The sequence below is a fragment of the Eubalaena glacialis genome, chromosome 7 (genome assembly GCF_028564815.1).
Source record: "Eubalaena glacialis isolate mEubGla1 chromosome 7, mEubGla1.1.hap2.+ XY, whole genome shotgun sequence".
NCBI classification, from domain to species: Eukaryota; Metazoa; Chordata; class Mammalia; order Artiodactyla; family Balaenidae; genus Eubalaena; species Eubalaena glacialis.
This window is the reverse complement of record NC_083722.1, coordinates 111405382-111424690: the sequence shown is the minus strand read 5'-3', so window position 1 is coordinate 111424690 and position 19309 is coordinate 111405382. Positions and strand designations below refer to the sequence as shown.

The 19309-nt window shown below is 56.9% G+C and overlaps 1 protein-coding gene across 1 annotated transcript; it reads right to left on the bottom strand.

Moving 5' to 3' along the window:
- Window positions 1-3024: 3024 nt before the first annotated feature.
- DNAJB8 (DnaJ heat shock protein family (Hsp40) member B8) lies at window positions 3025-3726 on the bottom strand. The gene has a single exon (XM_061195622.1). It carries the CDS (start codon window positions 3724-3726, stop codon window positions 3025-3027), a length of 702 nt encoding a protein of 233 aa, XP_061051605.1.
- Between the last annotated feature and the right edge of the window lie 15583 nt (window positions 3727-19309).

Here is a 19309-nt window from a genome sequence, read left to right as displayed (position 1 = left end):
CACAGCACAGTGAGGCGAGGGTGGGGAGATGGGCAGAGACCCAAGGGAGGCAGGGAGAGAGGGGACTGTGGGAGGAAGATCTGGGAGGAGGGTTCCAGGCAGCGGCCCGGCCAGTGCAAAGGTCCTGAGGCAGAAGTGTTCCCAGTGTGTATGCAGGACAGGGAGGAGGCCCGTGGGGCTGGGGCAGAGTGAGTGTCAGGGAAGCTGGGGAGGTTTTGGGGGCCTCATGGGCCACTGGGAGGAGTTGGCTTTCCCTTTGAGTGTCTCACAAAACTCAGGTTTTCACAAGATCCTTGTGGCTGCTGGGGTGAGAACAGGATGAAGGAGGGGAAGGGGGGAGGCTGGTGCACTGTCCAGGTGAGCGATGACCAGCCGAGGAGCCGGTGGCAGCAGTGGAGGTGGGGACCTACATTCGGAAGGTGGGGCCTCGCCCCTCATGAGCAGGGTCCGTTCTGGGGCTGGGCCGGTGGCACAGGGGCCTCAATGCAGCCCCATCCTTAGGGCCCTCCTGCTCGGGAAGTGGGCCTGAGCTGGACCCGAGCAGCCAGTCCCAAGCCAGGGCGTTCGTTCTGGATTGTCAGGGCTCTGGGCGGCACCCTGGCTTCCTCACTGCCACAGCCCCAGCGCCCGCACACAGCCAGGCCCAGAAGGGCCTCCGTGAAGTTCTTTGGCCAGAATGTCCTGCCCCAGGGCAGCTTGCTGAGGCCTCCCCAAGGTGCTGACCCGGGGCGGGGCCTCCAAGGATGAATTTAACAGGCCAAAAGGAGATGGGAAGGGTAGCCCGGGCAGGGGGAACAGCATGCCTAGGAAACGGCCGCTAAGAGTCTGGTGCGGGCCGTGCCGGTGGGGTGGGCGAGGTGTGGGGCCGGAAGGATGGCAGGGGCCTCGGATGCCAGCTAGGAAGCAGAACTTCATCTGGGGTGTGTGCCCCTAGCTGCACCTCAACTGTCTGGGCTTCAGTTTCTTCATCTGTCAAATGGGGCTAAGGGTTGAGACAAGGATGCAGAGAGGGACCTGTCACCCACTTAGCCGGGCCCGGCAGCTGCCATGCTCGGTCGACACAGGGGACCGGAGCAGGGGAATGCCATGATCGGCCTGTGCCTCGGGGGGAAGACACCGCCTTCAGGTGCGAAGCTCGGCGAAGGGGCAGGGGCCGAAGGTGAGCCCGGTCCTGGGGTCCTTGGGGTGTCCATGAACACCCATGCCTTGCAAGCACCCAGATCTCTGCTGCACACCAGCCCCGGAACCGTGCGACCGCCCGGGCTGCTGGACCATAATTGGATTTGCCCAGCAGCTGTCGGGGCTAAGCAGGCCCACTTGACGCAGCCGTGCTTGGCCAGTAATTGGTGAAATTAGCAGGTCGGCAGGGGCAGAGGTCAGGTGGTTAATGCTGTAGTGGGGGCTTTGATGAAGTTAGTCCCACCGCAGGACTGGGAGCTGGGGCTCCACCTTCTGTACGCCACGGGGCTCTCCCGCCCCCCCTTGTAACACGGTTAGGGGACTTCCAGCTGCTGGCCTGTCCCAGGGGCTCCGGGAGGCCGGACCCAGGGGGCCTGAGCCTGGAGGTGCGGCAGGTCGTCTGCTGTGTCCTCCTGGCCAGGGCACCTGCAGCACCCACGTGGCCTTGCAAACCCCTAGAGATCTTAGAGAGATGCCCCTTGGCTTCCTGTGGAGGCTTCCGTTGGAGAACAGCACCCAGGCCCACCTCTAGGCTTTCGGCCCCCACCATGGCTGCTCCTCATCCAGCCCTGCATCTGGAAATGGGGATGACCGCCTCCCCGGGTCTGTCTGTGACCAGGCCACACCCTCCCCGCGAGGTTCACGGCCTCCCAGCGTCTCCTCCCATCGTGAGCTCCCAGGCTTTGTCCTCTGAGCATGTCCCCAGGTTCCTGCTATTCCCTGGAACAGTGTGCTTCCACCTTCTTTCACGTCACATCATTTATTAGACACCTACTACACTGGGCTCGGAGCTGAGATGCATAGGTGAACAAAGTCAGAGTATGTGCCAGCCCAGGTGGCATTCCCTGCACCTTTCCTGGCCAGGCCCACACTCCTTTCTTCCTGGGAACCAGGGACGCCGTGACTAATCAGCCTGGAACCCCGAAACCTGGAATCACCTCCTTTTCTGCCTCCACTCCAGCCCCCAAGGAACAGGGACTTGCCAGCATGCCGATGCTTCACACACATATACACACAACACACACACACATGCACACCACACTCAAGAGCATTCTTTTCCTCCAACAAATCGGTGCCCTGCCCCTCACTGCCAGGCACTGCTCTAGACTCTGGGGACACAGCAAAGAACGAGGCGGGCACAGGCCCTGCTCCCGAGACCTGCATTTAGGGCTGAGGAGGCACACGGCTCTCAGGTAGTCACACAGACAAGGCGGAAGGGCCGGGAGACGCAGGGAGGGGCCGTGAGAAAGCAGAGCTGGTGGTTCTGGGAAGGCCTCCTTGGGAAGGGAGACGTGAGGCCTTCACCGGGGAGCACGGCCGTGCAAAGGCCCAGAAGCCACAAGGCATTTGGTGCCGGGGAGGACCGGAGGGGAGGCCGGTGTGGCCGGGCTCAGGGGGTGAGGGTCCGGGAGGTGGGCAGTGGCCAGGCCCCCGGCGCCTGGTGGTGAGGACGAAGCCTGAGGTCTATGCTCAGAGCCGCGGGAGCCCCTGAAGGGCTAAAGCCAGGCGTGGCGGTAAGCGGAGCACCCTCCCTGGCTGGTGGGCGTGGAGCCGCGGGCTGGGCGGGCCAGGCGCTGGTCAGGACGCTCACGACCCGAGGACGCAGGCGCGGACGCAGGCGAGGACGCAGACGCAGGCGCAGGCGCAGGCGCAGGGAGCTCCTAACCCCAGAGCCTGACGGGCGTCCTCGCGAAATCAGCCTGCGCCAGGCTCTGGGCACGTCCCCGGGCCTCGCGGGTGCGCCCAGGCTGCCCGCCCCCACCAAGCGGGCAGCTGTCTCCGTGAACTCACTGGGCACGTTTATTAAGCATCGCCCGGGCGGTGGGCACAGGCAGTGGGCGGCGCCTACTTGCTGTCCATGCGTTTGAGCTGCTCCTTGCCATTGATGGTCACCGACTTGAGCTGCCCGTCCTCCTCCACCTCCACGCGCTCCTGCCCGTTCTCCACGATGCGCTTGGTGGTGATCTTGTGTCCGTTGACCATCTTGGTGGACGACATCACCGACTTGAAGCCCAAGCTGCCCGAACCAGAGCCGGCGAAGGATGCGGACGAGAAGGTGGCACGGCTGGCGCTGCCCCCGCCGCGGCCCAGGGTGTCGAAGGCTGAGAAAGCCTCCACGAAGGCCGGGAACTCGCCGAAGCTGGCCGAGAGGGCGCCGCGCAGCCCGTGGCCCCGGCTCGCGTGCTCGCTGCCGAACGGGGTGTCCCAGAAGTCGAAGGAGAAGGGGTCCAGGCCTCCGAAGAACTCGCGGAAGATGTCTTTGGGGTTGCGGAAGGTGTAGCCGCTGTCGAAGGGGCTGCTGTAGGGGGTGCTGGCCCCGCCGGCCCGCCAGCTGTCGCGGCCTGCGCGGTCGTACACCACGCGCTTCTTGGAGTCGGACAGGACCTCGTAGGCCTCGGACACCTGCTTGAACTTCTTCTCGGCCTCCTCCTGGTTGTCAGGGTTCTTGTCGGGGTGCCAGCGCAAGGCCAGCTTGCGGTAGGCCTTCTTGATGTCCTCCGGGGAGGCGCTAGCCTGCAGCCCCAGCACTTCGTAGTAGTGAGCCATGCCGAGGGCCGGGGCGGTGAGGAGACGCGGGCCTGGGGCCCGGGTGGCCGGTGGGCGCAGGCGGCGGCGGGGACCTGGCTGGAGTCTGCTGGCTCCGGGGCGGGTTACCCTTTCATAGTACCAGCACCTCCGCTAGAGGGGCAGGGGGAGGGGAGGGCACTGCCGCTGGGGCCCGGCCACCAGGCCCCGCAGAGGCAGAGCTGGCTGGCCCTTTGTGACATCAGCCCTGGGCGGGGCAGATCCCAGCTCTGGACGCCGGGCCTGCATAGGAGGCCGAGCCTTGGCGGCCCAGACGCGGAGCTCCGGCCGCTGGGGCTGCCGGCTGAGCCCCGGGGGCAGAGGCAGGACCAGCCACAGGAGCCGGGCGAGGTGGGCCACGGGCCAGGGGTCAGGGAGGGGAGTGAGGGCTCCTGGGGTGTGTCCACTTAGCCCAACGGCTGGGTGGTTGGCGTGGAGTGAGGGGCCCGAGGTGGGGGACCGGGCGGGGTGGGGTCGGGGCCGCAGTTCATTCTGCTTGCGCCCCGTGCTCCCGTCAGATCCTCTGAGATGAGCCCCACAGAGGCAGGGGTGTTCCTCAGTGTCTGGGACAGTGCTTGGCAATCAGTACACATTTGTTGAATGAATGAGGCTCAGAGACATGCGGCATCAGACTCAAGGTCACACAGCAAGTCAGTGAGAGAGAGGGAGATGCAAACCCAGGGCTGTCTGAGGCCAAGGTGGGCAGCACATTGGAAGAGGCATTCCACTCAAGCCTGGTGAGAAAAATAGGCGGCGTTGGTAATGAGTATAGTGGTGGCCCCAGAAGACAGACCCAAATCATAGAACTTGTGAATGTGCTCTTATTAGGAAAAATGATCTCTACTGATACAATTAAAGTAGGGATCTCGAGATGAGATTGCCCTGGATTATCTGGGTGGGTCCTAGATCCAATGACAAGTAGTCCTTAGAAGAGACAGACGCACTGGGGGCGGGGGCATGAAGAGGGAGGCAGAGACTGGGGGTAAGCAGCGCAGGGAACGCAGAAGCCGCCCCCCCACCCGACACTGGGGGAGCAGGGCCTCCCCCGGGGCCTCCGGAGGGAGTGCGGCCCTGATGGCACCTTGACCGGGGGCTCCCGGCCTCCAGAACTGTGCAGGGATGGATTTCTGTTGTTTCAAGTGGCCCAGTTTGTGGCAGTTTGCTGTGGCAGCCCTAGAAAACTAGTAACGTGTGTGAGGTAACCAGCTGTACCCAGGTGTTCCTGTGTCTTTAATTCTTGTTCTGTTGTTGGAGCATATTTAGAAACAGCAATTAACAAGCCTGATTAACACCTGTTCCTCCTTTCACCTCATCCCCTCCAGGTGAGATGGAAAACACGCTGCCCGGTGAGGCACTTAGCTGTTTGGCCCACCGAGTCTTAACTGAGATAGCTTTCCTCTCCCTTCTCCCCCTCCTCCCTCCCTTCCTCCTTTTTCTATTCTTCATCCATTTCTGTTATTCTCCCTCTTTTTCTTTTCCGTCAATACTCATGGCTGCTGGGCTCCAGGCACCTAGCAGGGGACAGCGTGTTCTAACCAACCCCAGATGCTGGGAGGTATGAAAGCAGACTCTGGAGACGCTTTGCCCTAGATGACAAATGCTGTCACCCGCACACCCCTGGCCAAAAGCACGAATTGCCCTCCGTCCCCAATCCATCCACCCACGCGTGCTGACACACCTCACACATCGCTTGGTAGAGGAAACGAATGGCAGAGTAACTCCACTGGGCGTGGCTGCAGGTGGAAATAGTTATGTGCGTTTGTAACTATGTTTCTCTCACTATAGCTAGAACCTGTTCTCGCCAGGCTGGTCCACTAGTGCTGAGGAAAGATGACCACACACGCAATTCTCCACGGGAGTGGTGCTCTGGTTGACTGTGGCGACCTAGGGGAGAGTGACAAGGTGGGGAGTACGTGGCGACTGGTGAGGCGTCGGTACGGCAGCAGGGGTGATGGGGGCAAAGGGGGCATGTGGAGCCGTGGTGACGGCAGGATGGTACCTGCGGTGGTGCTGGTGGAGGTGGTGGCGACCCTGGTGGTGAGGACGTTGGTGGGGACCGTAGCCATGCTTGCGGCGGAGACAGCCACTCGTGGAGGTGGTGGTTATGACCACAGAGGAGGCGACGTAACTAAGGGACCGGAGAGTGTAGAGGTGCTGTCGACAGAGATGGCGGAGGTGACGGGAGGGGATGGAAATGGCTGCTAGGGCAGCTCTTGTTGTGCTTGGCAGTGGTGGTGGTGGTCGGGACCACTGCCACAGCTCAGAGGCTTGGGACCGACACTTAGTTCTCGCCCACTTTACTTGTCAGCACCGCTGGGGCGGCTCCAGGGCTCCAAGGCGCGTCTTCCCCTCCTGGATCCCAGGCTTCGGGAGCAGCTCTCGTGGCGGCGAGGCTGCCTGTAAGAGCTGGTAGACGCGTGGGATGCCTCTTAGAACTTCTCTTGGGATGTAACGAATGTTGCTCTGCCTTACATCACGTGGTCAAGGCCAGTGTCAATGGAATGGGGATGGCACTCCTTCAAGAAGGTTCTGCACCTCCCGGACAACACCCAGAGAGGCACAGTCCTCTTAGAGGGAAGAGAGAATGGGCAGCTACGGTACGCTGCGGGTGAGTGCGGGGTGGTGGCAGCGGTGGCCCTGGTGGGAGTGGTGATGGTGGTGACGGTTAGCGGTGGGGGGACGGTTGGGGTGCTGGTGTTGGTGGGAATGACACGGGGCAGGAGTGACGCCGTGCCAGAGCAAGAGTGCTGAGGGTGGTGGTGACAGCACCGCAGACGTGGCGTTCTCGATTGTTGCTAACTCAGAATCACCACCGCCCTCTGCTGTGGTCTCCTCCACACCCTGGAGAACCCCTTACCCATGTGGCTCCGGCTTAGAGTCTGCAGAGACATGAGATTTGGAAAGTGGAAAAGAAAGAGGCAGTTGCAGGCAGATGACAGCCCACAGGTTTGCAGCACCTTCTAGGTGACCCTCTGAGAACCCCTGCTTCAGGGCTGCAGCTCTAGGGAGCTCCTAGAATAGCATGAGATTCTAACAGCTTCCAGGCAAGCTCTTGAGAACCACCACTTTGGAGCCGCAGACTGAGACCATCAGTGACGATTTGCTTCCCTGATCTTTATGCCCCCAGGTCACCCAGTGGTTGTGGAAACTTGTGTTAAATGTCCTTATACCTGTTACATAGTCAATAACTGTGTACACATGGTCATGGTGACAGTGGCTCAGATGAAGTTGGTGGTAGTGGTGAAGGTGGGCATGGTGACGATGGTGACGACGCAGGCAGTGGTGGTGGTGTGATGTCAGCGTGGTGTTGGAGGGGGTGGTGGTGGTGGTGATAGAGGAGATGATGGTGGCGGTGATGAGGAAGGTGGTTGCCGTGGAAACGGGGGTGATGCCCGTGGTGGTGATGATGATAATGGTTTGGTCATGATGTAATGGTGGTCGTGGTAACTGGGACATTTGTTGAGGTTAAGTTGGCGGCGGTGATGGTAGTGATGGAAAGCATGAGCGCGTCGGTGGTCATGGTAATACAGACACTGGCTGTGGTGGAGACGGCGGTGTGATGGTGATGACAGTGATAGAATGAAGCAGGTAGCGGTGATGGTGACGGTGGTGGTGGGGAAGGAGGTGGTGATGGAGGTGATGTCAGAGGTGGGATGGTGGCAGTGCGGATGGAAGTGGTGGTGATGGCAATGATGCTGGTAACGATGGGCATAATGGTGGCCACGATAACAGTGATACTGGTTGAGGTGTTGGAGGTGATGTTGGAGGTGGGATGTGGTGGTGGTGGTGATGGAAGTGGTGGTGTGACGATAGTGATGTGATGGTGATGCTGGTTCAGGTGGGGACTGTCGTGGTGGTGGTGATGGCAGTGATGATGGTGGGGATGAAGGTAACTGTGGGGGGATGAGGGTGGAGGCAGGGATGCTGGATGCTGCAGTGATGGTAATAATGGGGGGATGTGATATTGGTGACAAGCCTGGGGCCTCATAACAATGTCATCAGGACAGTGTGTAGGTGGTTACAACAAGCTGAGACACGGGATCCAGGGTGTTGAGGTGCCCAAGCATCCTACAGAGGCTTCCCCCCGACCCGTGCTCCCTCTCCCCACCCTGCCTGAGGCTCATGCTGGCCTCCACTGGCCTCCCGCAGAGGAACTTCCTCTGGCCGCCCCGCCGATGCTTCCGGAGCCCCTCAGCAGGTTCCCTGCCCTGCTCTGCCCCCAGGTCCTGTGCTCAGCCTGCGGCCTCTCGGGTGGGCAGCAGGAGGCAGCTGGGATGGAGGCGGGCTGGGGGGCCACCAGAGCTCAGAGAGCAGGCCACTCAGTAGGACTGCCGGGGAAGGGCAGACCCCAGCTCCTCACTGCCGCGGGGCCCCGAGGATGGAGAGCCTCCCCATTACCGAGGGGAAGGTAAGCGCCCCGTAAAGGACGGTGTGGAATTTGGGGGCTGCATGCCGAGGTGACTTCCCCTTCTGCAAGGCGTTTGGACTAGTGTCCTCTGAGGCCCTACAGCGAAAGTGTTCACAGAGACCGGTGGGAGTGGCAGGGGCCTCTGGGGTCCCTCCTCAGGGCCCGCCCAGAGGAACAGGGCTGAGCTGAAGCGACCTTCGCTCAGGCCCGCCCGCTCTTGACCCGCTGGCTGTCCATCACTTTTGCTTTCTGAGCCTCTCTGCCCTCATTTGCCGTGGGGGGGCGGGGGGGGCTCCTCCCCTCTGGGCAGCCAGCCTAGCCTCCCTGGCCCACCCTGAAGCCACGGCCTGGGAAGAGAAAGAGGACCCTGGGTGAGCAGGGGGTGGTAGGCAGAGCCTGAGCTGATGCACGGGGAGGCCCAGAGAGGGCAGGGCACACCCAAGGTCACACAGTGGTCCCAGGAACTCTCCCCGGGGTGAGCTGATGGCAGCCGATTAGGCAGCCACTTGGTATTCTGAGCAGCCAGAGGCCCCTCTCTGTCTCTGTAATTAATGGAGTGGCTTTTTAAAAGGATTCTAATCACCCCCGATCCTATCTGCTTATCACTAGCGTTCCTAATTAGATGATCCTGGCAGTCACTCGGCTAATTCCCCCCAGCCCTGCGCAGCCCTGCCCAGCCTGGGGCAGCCCACCCCACCCCCCAAACAGCCCCAGCCCAGCCAGATGGGCAGTTCAGGCCTTCTCTCCCCTCAGGGCCCCTGGTTCTCTAACTGCATTACCTTCAGGATGGATGGGTGACAGCGATGGATGGGCCGCTGGATGGACGGGGAACGGTGAGTGATAGACAGCTACAAGGGAGGGTGGATGGACAGACCGGCAGACTGGGAGGTTGAGCGCTCGGCCTGTCAGTTCAGGCAGCACGGCCATTTACTAGCTCTGTGTTCTTGGGGAAGTCACTTCAGCTCTCTGCCTCGGTCTCCTCATCTCATCTGTAAAATGGGGGTAATCAGAGTATTTTCCTCATAGGGTTGCTGTGAGGACAGCTTAGAACAGAGGAAGAGCTTGCTAGTGTAAATTAACTACAGCAGTGTGGATAACGGGGGGCGGGGGGGTGGGTAGACGGATGGATGGAAGGACAGACTGACAGATGAGTGAAGGGAGGACAGACGGTCCGAGGAAGAACGGGCAAAGGGTAGAGGAACATATAAGCTAGTGGGCTGATGGGAACTGGGCAGGTGGTGGGGTCGCCAGACAGGCGAGGGGAGTGGTGGGCAGCCTGTGTCCTCCAAATGCAACAGGACGATCTCACCTCAGGTCCCAACACAGACATGGCTCAGACCTGCCTTCCCTCCCCAGGACCTCCAGGAAAACTTCCAGCCCAACACCCCCAGCCAGTGGACAGGTGCCCACCGGGTCCCCTGCATCCTTACCCTCAATCCCCACCCAGGTAACACCCGCTGCGGGTGGGCCACATGGTCTCTGGAGGCTCATATTTAGCCTCAAATGGGCGTTTACTGCCTGAGAGAAGCCATCATTTGTGGGACCACCCACACCCCCCGGCAAGTTCCAAAGTGTGCCAGCCTGCAGGGCAGCAGCTCTCACCTCCCCGCCAGCAGTGCCATAGACCCCAGCCCAACACTGCTGGGAACAGCCCTGGGGAGGGCTCTAATCCCAATTCCAACAGCTGGTCCTAAGCATCCAGGAGAATTCAACCCCCAGGGGCTCCCCCAACACCCACGGGCCTCTGCAGCTTCTGAGTTGCGGGGCTTCCTAGGTCTTCCTAGAAAAAGTACAGAACAAAGAAGCCTGAAGCATCTTTCAGAGTTAAGGCCTACACACATATGCACACACTCATACCATCATCCGTCCACCCACCCACTCACTCTTCCACCCACTCACCCACCCCCCCACCCCACATGTTCTTGTGCTCCTATCACACCTGTGCTGTGGTCCAGGCACTCTTCTAGGTGCTGCAGGTGTATATGCCAGTGAACACACTAGATGGAGCCTTGCCCTTACGGAGCTGACTCTAGTGGGAAGATACAAGAAACGGATGCCAAGTGAAGGTTTCATCTAACGTCAGGCAGTGAGAGGTGCCATGAGGAAGAAGCAGAAAGAGGGCTTCTCTTTCAGGTGGGGCGGTCAACAGGGCAGCACCCTCTGCACACGTGCTCAGACCTAGGCCCCACGCGTCAGTGCACGCCTGTACGCACAAACACGCATATGCACGTGCGCACAAGCACACACAAGCCCCCCACGAGGCCTGCAGCCCTGCCGTGGCTGCAGATCGGGGCACGGTGTCCCCAAAGGTGCTGAATTCAGCTGAGTCACCTCCCTTTCGCCCACCCCACACAGGGAGCCCCCGCCCCAGGCTGTGGGAGAGAGAATGAGACACACAACAAGCTTTGGAGGGAGAGGCGACGCCCGTCTGGAGCATTTGGGAAGGCGGGGGGTGGGGGGGGTGGGGTGACACCTGGGCAGGGCCTGAAGGGGTTCATTCCAGCAGGGTCTGGGGGTGGTGTGAGGGGCGGCGGCATTGGCCTCTGGTCTCAGCCTCACACACATGAAGGGCCCTGGATTTAGACACCGGATGTCTTTCCAAATGATGCAAAGCGCTCAGTCATGGAGAACATAACATTTCCAGGTGGGAAGGTGTTCATCGTGCAACTGTAAACACGTCTGCGTTCTCAGTCTGCACCGTCCTCGGTGCACTAGGAGTTCATCTTTTTCTAAACCGCTGGTGCCAACGGGGACGGTGCTCCCTCCCCAGGGGACATTTGCAATGACTGGAGGCACTTTTTTTTTAATAAATTTATTTTATTATTTAATTTTATTTATTTATTATTTATTTATTTATTTGGCTACGTTGGGTCTTCGTTGCTGCACCTGGGCTTTTCTCTGGTTGTGGCGAGCGGGGGCTACTCTTCATCGCGGTGTGCGGGCTTCTCATTGCGGTGGCTTCTCTTGTTGCGGAGCACGGGCTCTAGGCGTGCAGGCTCAGTAGTTGTGGCACGTGGGCTCAGTAGTTGTGGCGCACAGGCTTAGTTGCTCTGCAGTATGTGGGATCTTCCCGGACCAGGGCTCGAACCCGTGTCCCCTGCATTGGCAGGCGGGTTCTTAACCACTGCGCCACCAGGGAAGCCCTGGAGGCATTTTTAATTGTCATGACTTGGAGGGGGTGCTCGTGGCATCTTGTGGGGCGAGGCCAGGGACGCTGCCAAACTCCTGCAGTCACACGACAGGCCAGGTGTCACCAGAGCAAGGCCGAGAACCCTGGGCTACACCCCAGAATCATCATTTGATGTGCAGTTATACTGCATTTCTACTTTTTGTGTGCCAAAGGCATTCATTTCTTTCACGTGAACATTTAAAACATAAGGGTGACCTGTTTGGCTGTTTATTTCCTAATAAATTAATAAAGTCAGAACCTCGAAACATCGAGGGGTTGCCTCAGCCTGAGGGGACGGGGGCTGCAGAGGCGCAGAGGCTCAGATGCCAGGCCCAAGAGCTTGGATGTGTCCCGGGCTGGGGAGCCCTTGGGAAGATTTGAAGTGGGGGGAGGGGGAGGGACATGATCAGTTGCATGTTCCAGAAAGATCTCTCCACACGAGACTGTTTCATATCCAACAAACTGGTAAAAATGTAAAAGGCTGACATGACCAAGTGGTGGTGAGGATGCGAAATTCCCAAAACCTGCTGGTGGGAATGTTAATTGGGACAAGACGTTTGGAAATTCTTGGCCTTGTCCTGTCAGTGGGAGGGTGCTGAGTCCCTTGACTCAGTAGTTCCAGTTCTAGGCTTACCCCACCCCCTTCCCCGGGAGAAGCGGGGCCTGGTGTCATTCCGGGACTGTAGGACATTGCATAAACTGTCATGTTGGTCCCTCTCGCAGAGTCTTTTCTCTGGCTGGCTTTGAAGGAGGAAGCTGCCGAGAATCTTACAGCTGCAAGGAAATCGGTTCTGCCGAAACCAGAGGGAGTCTGACAGCCGATCAGTGTTTCCCTGGTCCAGCCTCTGATGAGAACCCAGCCCTGGTCTACATCTTGCTTGCAGCCGTGTGGGACCATAAGCTACACCGCGCCTGGGCTCCTGACCCACAGACCGTGAGACAGAAACGTGTGCTTCTAAGCTTCTGAGTTTGTTGGGATTTCTTTTTTCTTTTATTTATATTTATATATATATATTTATTTATTTATTTATTTATGTATTCATGTATTTATGTATTTATTCATTTTTCGCTGCATTGGGTCCTCGCTGCTACGTGGCTTTTCTCTAGTTGCGGCTACTCTTTGTTGCGTGCTCGGGTTTCTCATTGCAGTGGCTTCTCTTGCTGCGGAGCACGGGCTCTAGGCGTGCAGGCTTCAGAAGTTGTGGCACGTGGGCTCAGTAGTTGTGGCATGCAGGCTCAGTAGTTGTGGCGCACAGGCTTGGTTGCTCTGCGGCATGTGGGGTCTTCCCGGACCAGGGCTCGGACCCATGTCCCCTGCATTGGCAGGCGGATTCTTAACCACTGCGCCATCAGGGAAGTCCCTGTGGGGATTTCTTACACAAAATAGAAAATCAGTACGGGGTCAGGGAGGGGGGGTGTTGTATTGTTAGCTATATTTTTGACTATCTGAAATATTTCATAATTGAAATTAAAAGGTTACGAAAGATCCCCATGGCTGAAGAGACAGATTGCAGAGCATGAGCTGGAGGCCGGGGGGTCACAGAGAGGCCAGCGTGCTGCTCTGTGGGTGAGGGTGGGGCTGGGCAGTGTAAGGGGGCTCAGGGAATGTGTAGAAACGTCCCCTGCATCCCTAAATTCTGAGGAAGGGGAGGGGCTGTCCCAGCGTCCCCTCCATGCCTGGGAAACCTGGATCACAGCCCTCTCCCCAGGTCAGCACAGCCCAATCTGGGGGGAGGAGCAGGGAGAAGGAATAAGGACGGCATTTTCCCAGGGTCCCCTAGGGAGCCCTGCCGTGTGGGCTGGGGGGACAGATGGAGTGGTAGGAGGAGGCCGCTGGGCTGGGTCCACCACGTCCGTCTCCTGGGAGAAGACCCCCGCCCCCGCTCCAGCCTGCGCGCCGGGGGAGCCATCCCAGGGAGTGGGAGCCCCAGCCCTGCCTGTCCTCAGTGTCCCCAGCTGTACAGGAGGATGATCTGAGGGCACCCTGCCCGCTTGGGGGCAGGATGGGAGGAAATGCTGAAAGCACCTGCTAAACAGCCAGGGCCATCCCCTTGGCCCTCCCATCCCTGGCAGCCTTAGGTGCTGTGGGGAAGGAAGAACAAGGAGGTCCCCAAACACCCTGGGCTTCTAGGAGTGGAGACGGGCATCGGGGCTCAGTCTGAAGCCCACTGAGCTGAAATGGCATTAGAAGGCGATCTCCTTGTTGGGTGGGCTCTCCAAGGACTGAGGACCCTTTGCCTTCCACATATTATCCTTGTAACAACCCTGCAAAGTGTGGTCTTATTTCACTGGTGAGGAGTCAGGATTCAGAGAGGCTAAGCCACTTGCTCAAGGCTGCACAGCAAGAGAGAGGCAGCTCTGTCTGCCCCACAGCCAGGCCTTGTCCTTCGGTGACATTGGTTAGGAACTGGGGAACCCTGAGGGGCTGAGGGGAGGGAGACTTCAGATAAGGCTTCCTCTCGGATCTTTGGCTGGGGTTTTGAAAGGTGAAGAGAAGTTCTCCCGGCAGATCTGAAGGGGAGAACATCCCAGGGAGAGAGACCAACCAGGAACAAGGCAGAGAAAAGAAAAAAGGTTTTGTGAATGATTACTTCCTGCATTACAAAAGTGGCACATAACACCTTAAAATATTAGCCCAAGTTTATAAAGTGAAAAGTACCCTCTCACCACCCCAGTCTCTCATACTTTCCGGAAGTAACTGCTGTTATTCATTAGGCATATGTCTTCCCGGGTTTTTTTCTATATGTACACAAACATTTTTAAAACAAAAAGTCATGCGTTATATATTGTTCTGCAGTTTGCTTTTTTTTCCCCCAAAGAACCCTGCAGTTTAGCTTTTATTTCTAGTGTTTCTGTGAAGTGCACCTGAGGAGAGCTTGGAATTTCGATCAGCATTCCCACATACGGCACATGCCAGCGGCTGTTTCTACCATCTGCAGGCCTTTTCCATTTTTCTGAGAGGAGAGGTAAAAAGTGGTACCTTCTTGCGAAATGTGCATGTACTTGATTCTTTCTGAGGTTGAGCTCCTGTCCAAATGTTTATCAAGTGTTTATTTACGTCTATTAGGAAGGACCTGTCTGTGTATCCTTTGCCTGGTTTTCTCTTTTTCTTGTGTGTGTGTGTGTGTGTCTTTTTACTATGTACTGCATTTTTGTATTTTGAGTTTTTGCATGTTTGCATAGTTGCAAAATTATCTCCCATTTTGCAGTGATTATTTTTAAATATTACTTTTTATCATTAAAGCTATTAAACCTCATCACAGAAAACCTGGAAAATGGGGAGAAGAAGGAGAAATCATCTATCACAGAGCTGTCACCATTTGTTAGCATTTGGTGACAGTTCTTCTCCCAGATGCTGCAATGACTGTTGTCATCGTGTTAGACACTTGTAGCCCGTGACTTGGCTCTAAGAGCGTAACCTTCAGGAGGCATTTTAAAGGCTTTCTAGTGGATGTCCTGTAGTTCCCTCACCTCTTTCCTTTTTTTATTGTGGTAAAATACACGTAATGTAAAATTTACTATTTTAACCATGTTTAAGTGTCCAGTTCAGTGGCATTAAGTACATTCACACTGTGGTGCAGCCATCACCACCATCATGTCCAGAACCTTCTCATCTTCCCGCACTGAAGCTCTGTCCCCATCTAACACTAGCTCCCCATTCCCCCTCTCCCTGTCTCTATGAATCTCAGTGCTCTTGGGACCTCAAATAAGTGGGATCATACAGTATTTCTCTTTTTGTCACTGACTCGTTTCACTGAGCATAATGTCCTTAAGGTTCATCCATGTTGTAGCAGGTGTCAGAATTTCCTTTCTTTTTAAGGCTGAATAATATTCCATCGTACGGATGGACCACATCTTCTTTATCTGTTCATCTGTTGATGGACACTTGGGTTGCTTCCACCTTTTGGCTACTGTGAACAATGCTGCTGTGAACAGAGGTGCAAATACCTGCTCAAGTCCCTGCTTTAGGTCTTCTGTGAATGTACTCTCATCACGACCTTTTTCTGAGTATTTAGGTTGTATCCAATCTCTCCGTTTTGTAAATAATCATGTCCTGAACATCTCTGTGTCAGAGCTTCTTGCTAAAGGTATTTGGAAGATTACTCAACATTCAAGTCTCGGAATTGGAATCGTGATCTCAGAGCTCATTTCAAACGCAAGATCCCAGGCATTATCCCACCACTCCCTCCCTGCTCCAGAAGCTTTGGCATCTTGTGTGTTCAACAATTTTTCCTTTTTTCTCTTTGGTGCCTAGAAAGGACAAACTTAACCTTGAGGTTTGCAGTGTTCCTTTGCCATTTTATCTGTCGGGGAACCAACCTGGGTGATCCAGCTGGTAAGTTGCAGTGGATAGTTTCAAAACTAACTCCTTAAGAAATCTGGAATGTGGAATAGAATACATGTGACATCAGAACTCAAACCCAGTGTCCCTGAGACCCAGACAGGCCTGGGCAAGAGGGGCCAGGTAGAGACAGAGACAGGGCTTCCTGAGGGGAGGGATGTAGAAATGGCCCTGCAGACACACAGTTCCCTCCGGGCCAGATCTTCTGCCTATTTTTAAGTGAATTTCCTAAGTTTTTTTTTTTTTTTTTTTGGCCGCGCTGTGCGGCTTACGGGATCTCAGTTCCCCAACGAGGGATTGAACCTGGGCCATGGCAGTGAAAGCCTGGAATCCTAACCACTGGACCGCCAGGGAAGCCCCTGAATCTCCTAGTTTAAAATCATTTGCAATTCATTCATATATTTGTCAAACATCAGGCTGCTGGTCCTAGCTCAGAGCAGGTCTTCGCCCAGGGAGGTGCTGTTCCGCTGGGTGTTCCAACGCCACTGGATTGAATAACCCTCCACACTGCATTGATCAGGGCACCTCCTTTATCATCCATTATCTTATAAATAATAGGGGCTCTTTCGGGGCTTACCCGAGCCTGAGCCATTGATATGCTTATTCTGACAGCACAACCACAAGGTTTGAACAATTGTGATCATAGAATCTTGTTTAATACTGGAAAGCGTTGCACACACACACACACACATGCACCTCGCTCTATTTTCCCTAATTTTCTGACTTGTTCTGCTGGTCTTGTTAGTTTTTCCAGATAAAGTTTGGAATCGTTTCGTCATTTTGCTTAAAAGCAAAACAAACCCAGTGGCCTTCTGATGTGCCGGCCGTGCTGTCAGCACAGGACAGTCCTGTGGTTCATCGTCTTCCCTTCATCCCAGGTGAAGTGGATGCAGGCGTTCCTCCCAAACCTGGCTCCCCTGGGGCGGGGTCCGTTCTGTGGCCCTGGGGACTGGAACACTTTTTCCCTTCCCTGTTCCCAGCAGTGGGTCAGCAGGAGGCAGGAGGGGCTTTGCGGCGGTGGGGGGCAGAGCTGGTCTGTAAGAATTACAGCGGGGGGTTGGGTTCTTCCTACTGAACATGGGAAGCAGCAGCCCGGGAAGGAGGAAGGGAGGAAGGGCCCTGGGCCGCCAGCCCCACTGGGTGCAAACGGATGGAGCAAAGGCCAACCCAGCCCGGGCACCCTGGCGCCGCCCGCAGAGCCAGAAGGGCACCATCGCCCTGAGAGGCCTGCCTGCCTCCCGCCCGCCCTACCTGGGGGCTCTGAGGTCGCAGAATCGAAACTGTTTCCAGCACAGTGACTCTGGGCCGCGGGACTCATTGCCGCTGGGGTGGGCACAGAAGCTGCAGGAGCCCTGAGGCTGGGTCTGCTGCTCAGCAGTGACTTGCTGGGCCTTGAAGCCGGGCCTCCAGGGCCAGTGTGCGTCCCCTGCTCCCGGAGGCCGCCCGTCCCCCTCAGCAGCATCGCCACCCCCACCGCCTTCCCCAGCTGTTTGTCAGAAACAGCCCCTGCCCCGCCCCGGCAAGGATCTTTGTATGTTTCATCCCCCACCCGAATGCCAAGAACAAATGGGGTCAGTAAACATTCGTGGGATAAATGAGTGGATCTCATTCAACGGGTGTTTGGGAAGCACCTACCGCCAACCCATGAATGACTATGGAGACGCAAGAGGGACGAGACGATCGCTGCCCTGCTCTTCTGGACCTGAGCACCCTCCGCGATGCCTGGCCTGGGCTCCTCCAATAACACTGGTCTGCAGAAGGAAAGAAGTAAGACTGGGAGTGATAGAGAAATGAGGGGAGGCCGCTGTCAGTGTGGTCGTTCTGGGCTCTGGATTCTGGCTGGAGGTCCTGAGCCACGTTCTAGACTCGGGGGTCCACGTCCTCAGTGCTCAGTTCTGGGTTCTGAGCTCCAAGCTCTAGGCTGTGGCTTTGGGGGTCCACATCCAAGGCCCAGGTTCTGGGCTGTCTGTTCTGAGATCTGGATTCCGAGGTCCAGGTTCAGGGCCCCAGGCTCAGAGTCCTTTGCCCTAAGTTCTGGATTTGGGGGTAAGGCTCAGTGCTCTGTGTTTGGGCTCTGGCTCCTGAGTTCTGGGGTGCAGACTCTCTGGGTCTCTAAGTTCTGGACTCCAGGTTCTGGCCCAGGCTCTGGATTCAGGCCCGGCGGGTAGGCCCGTCTGCCAGAGGCCACACCGGGTCGCCACGGTGCTCACTGCCTAGGATGTAAGCTGCCCAAGCACAGAGACTCTTGCTTGTCTCGTGTGCCGTGTGGTCCCCACACCCAGAGCAGTGCCTGGCGTCTCAGTGTTCATCGGGCACGCATGTGCGTGCACTTGGATGCATGATCTGATAGACGCTCTCACGAGCCAGGGCACAGGCGAGCAGGACCACCCCTGCCCTCGCTGTGGCCACGGCTGCCAGGAGGGGAGGCCAGAACGCCATGAGCTGGGGAAGGGCTGGAAGGGGAGCTGCTGAGGAGGCCTGAGAGGGCCCAGGGCACCTGCACTTTGAGATGGGCGGGCAGTGCCCACCCAGCTACACACCTGAGCTGGTTCCTGCTTGCTCTGTTTCCCTTCTCCACAGAAAGGACATGGGCAGGGTAGCAGTGGCACAGCAGGGGCAGAGGCGTCCTGAGGCAGAGTCCCAGGGATGCTCCCCCATCTCTGGCCTTCACAGGACCATCGCCTCCCCAGCCCCGAGTGACCCCCTGCCGGCACACAGTCTGGGATGAGGAGGATGAAAGGGGAGCCTCCTGGGACAGGGGACTTGAGGGCTGCTTGGAGCAAGAGGTTGACCATCAAATACCATCAGGACCCGGGGAGCAGAAATGATGATGATTAGGGTCAGGGACGGTGGCACAAGTCATGGGGAGACGGTGTCATTCAAACGTGGCACAGAGATCTTGGTGATCAGAGTGATCTTTGGTTGGCGATATCATTAATCATACACCAGGAACATGGGGGGAGTGAGGATGTGACGGGAGCATTGGTGTCATGTATTCGATAATCAAGGGTAGAGGAGATATTGGTGGTCAGAGTCAATGATGAGCCACCCAGAGATCTTGGTGGTGTGTGATCTTCTGGGGATCAGAGGCGTTGATGGTTAGAGAATCAAGTGATCAGAGACACAGGTGACTGGTGATACCGATGACCAGGGAGGTTGGCGATCGGGGTATAAGGGACATTGGTCATCAGGGACTTGGAAGATGAGAAGACCCAGCGACCACCGAAGTAGGACACGATGATGAGCACTGAGCAGTCAGGGTTATTAGTAACCAGTGTCATGGTGACCATGTTGGTAGTCAGAAAACTTGATGGTAAGAGGATTCCAAGATCAGGGGCATTGGCCATCACGTACATTGTTGGTTAGAGATGTTGGTGATTGGAGAAAAGTGACCAAGGACATTGCTAAAAAGACATTAGTGATGAGAAATTGTGTGCTTGGAGATGCTGATCCCATATGAGTGATCAGATCTGTCATTGATTAGAAAAATATTGATCAGTGACACTGGTGGTCATACTTCTTGATGACCTAGGACATTAGTGACAGGGTGCAGTGGTGACCAGCACGCCGGTCATCAGGAACATGGGTGATGAGAGGTACCGACGATCACAGACACGGTGGTTATCAGATGTTAGCAACTAGACAC

What these genes read in the sequence shown, in the direction of transcription:
- DNAJB8 (XM_061195622.1), bottom strand. Translation starts at nt 3,726, where the DNA reads ATGGCTCACTACTACGAAGTGCTGGGGCTGCAGGCTAGCGCCTCCCCG.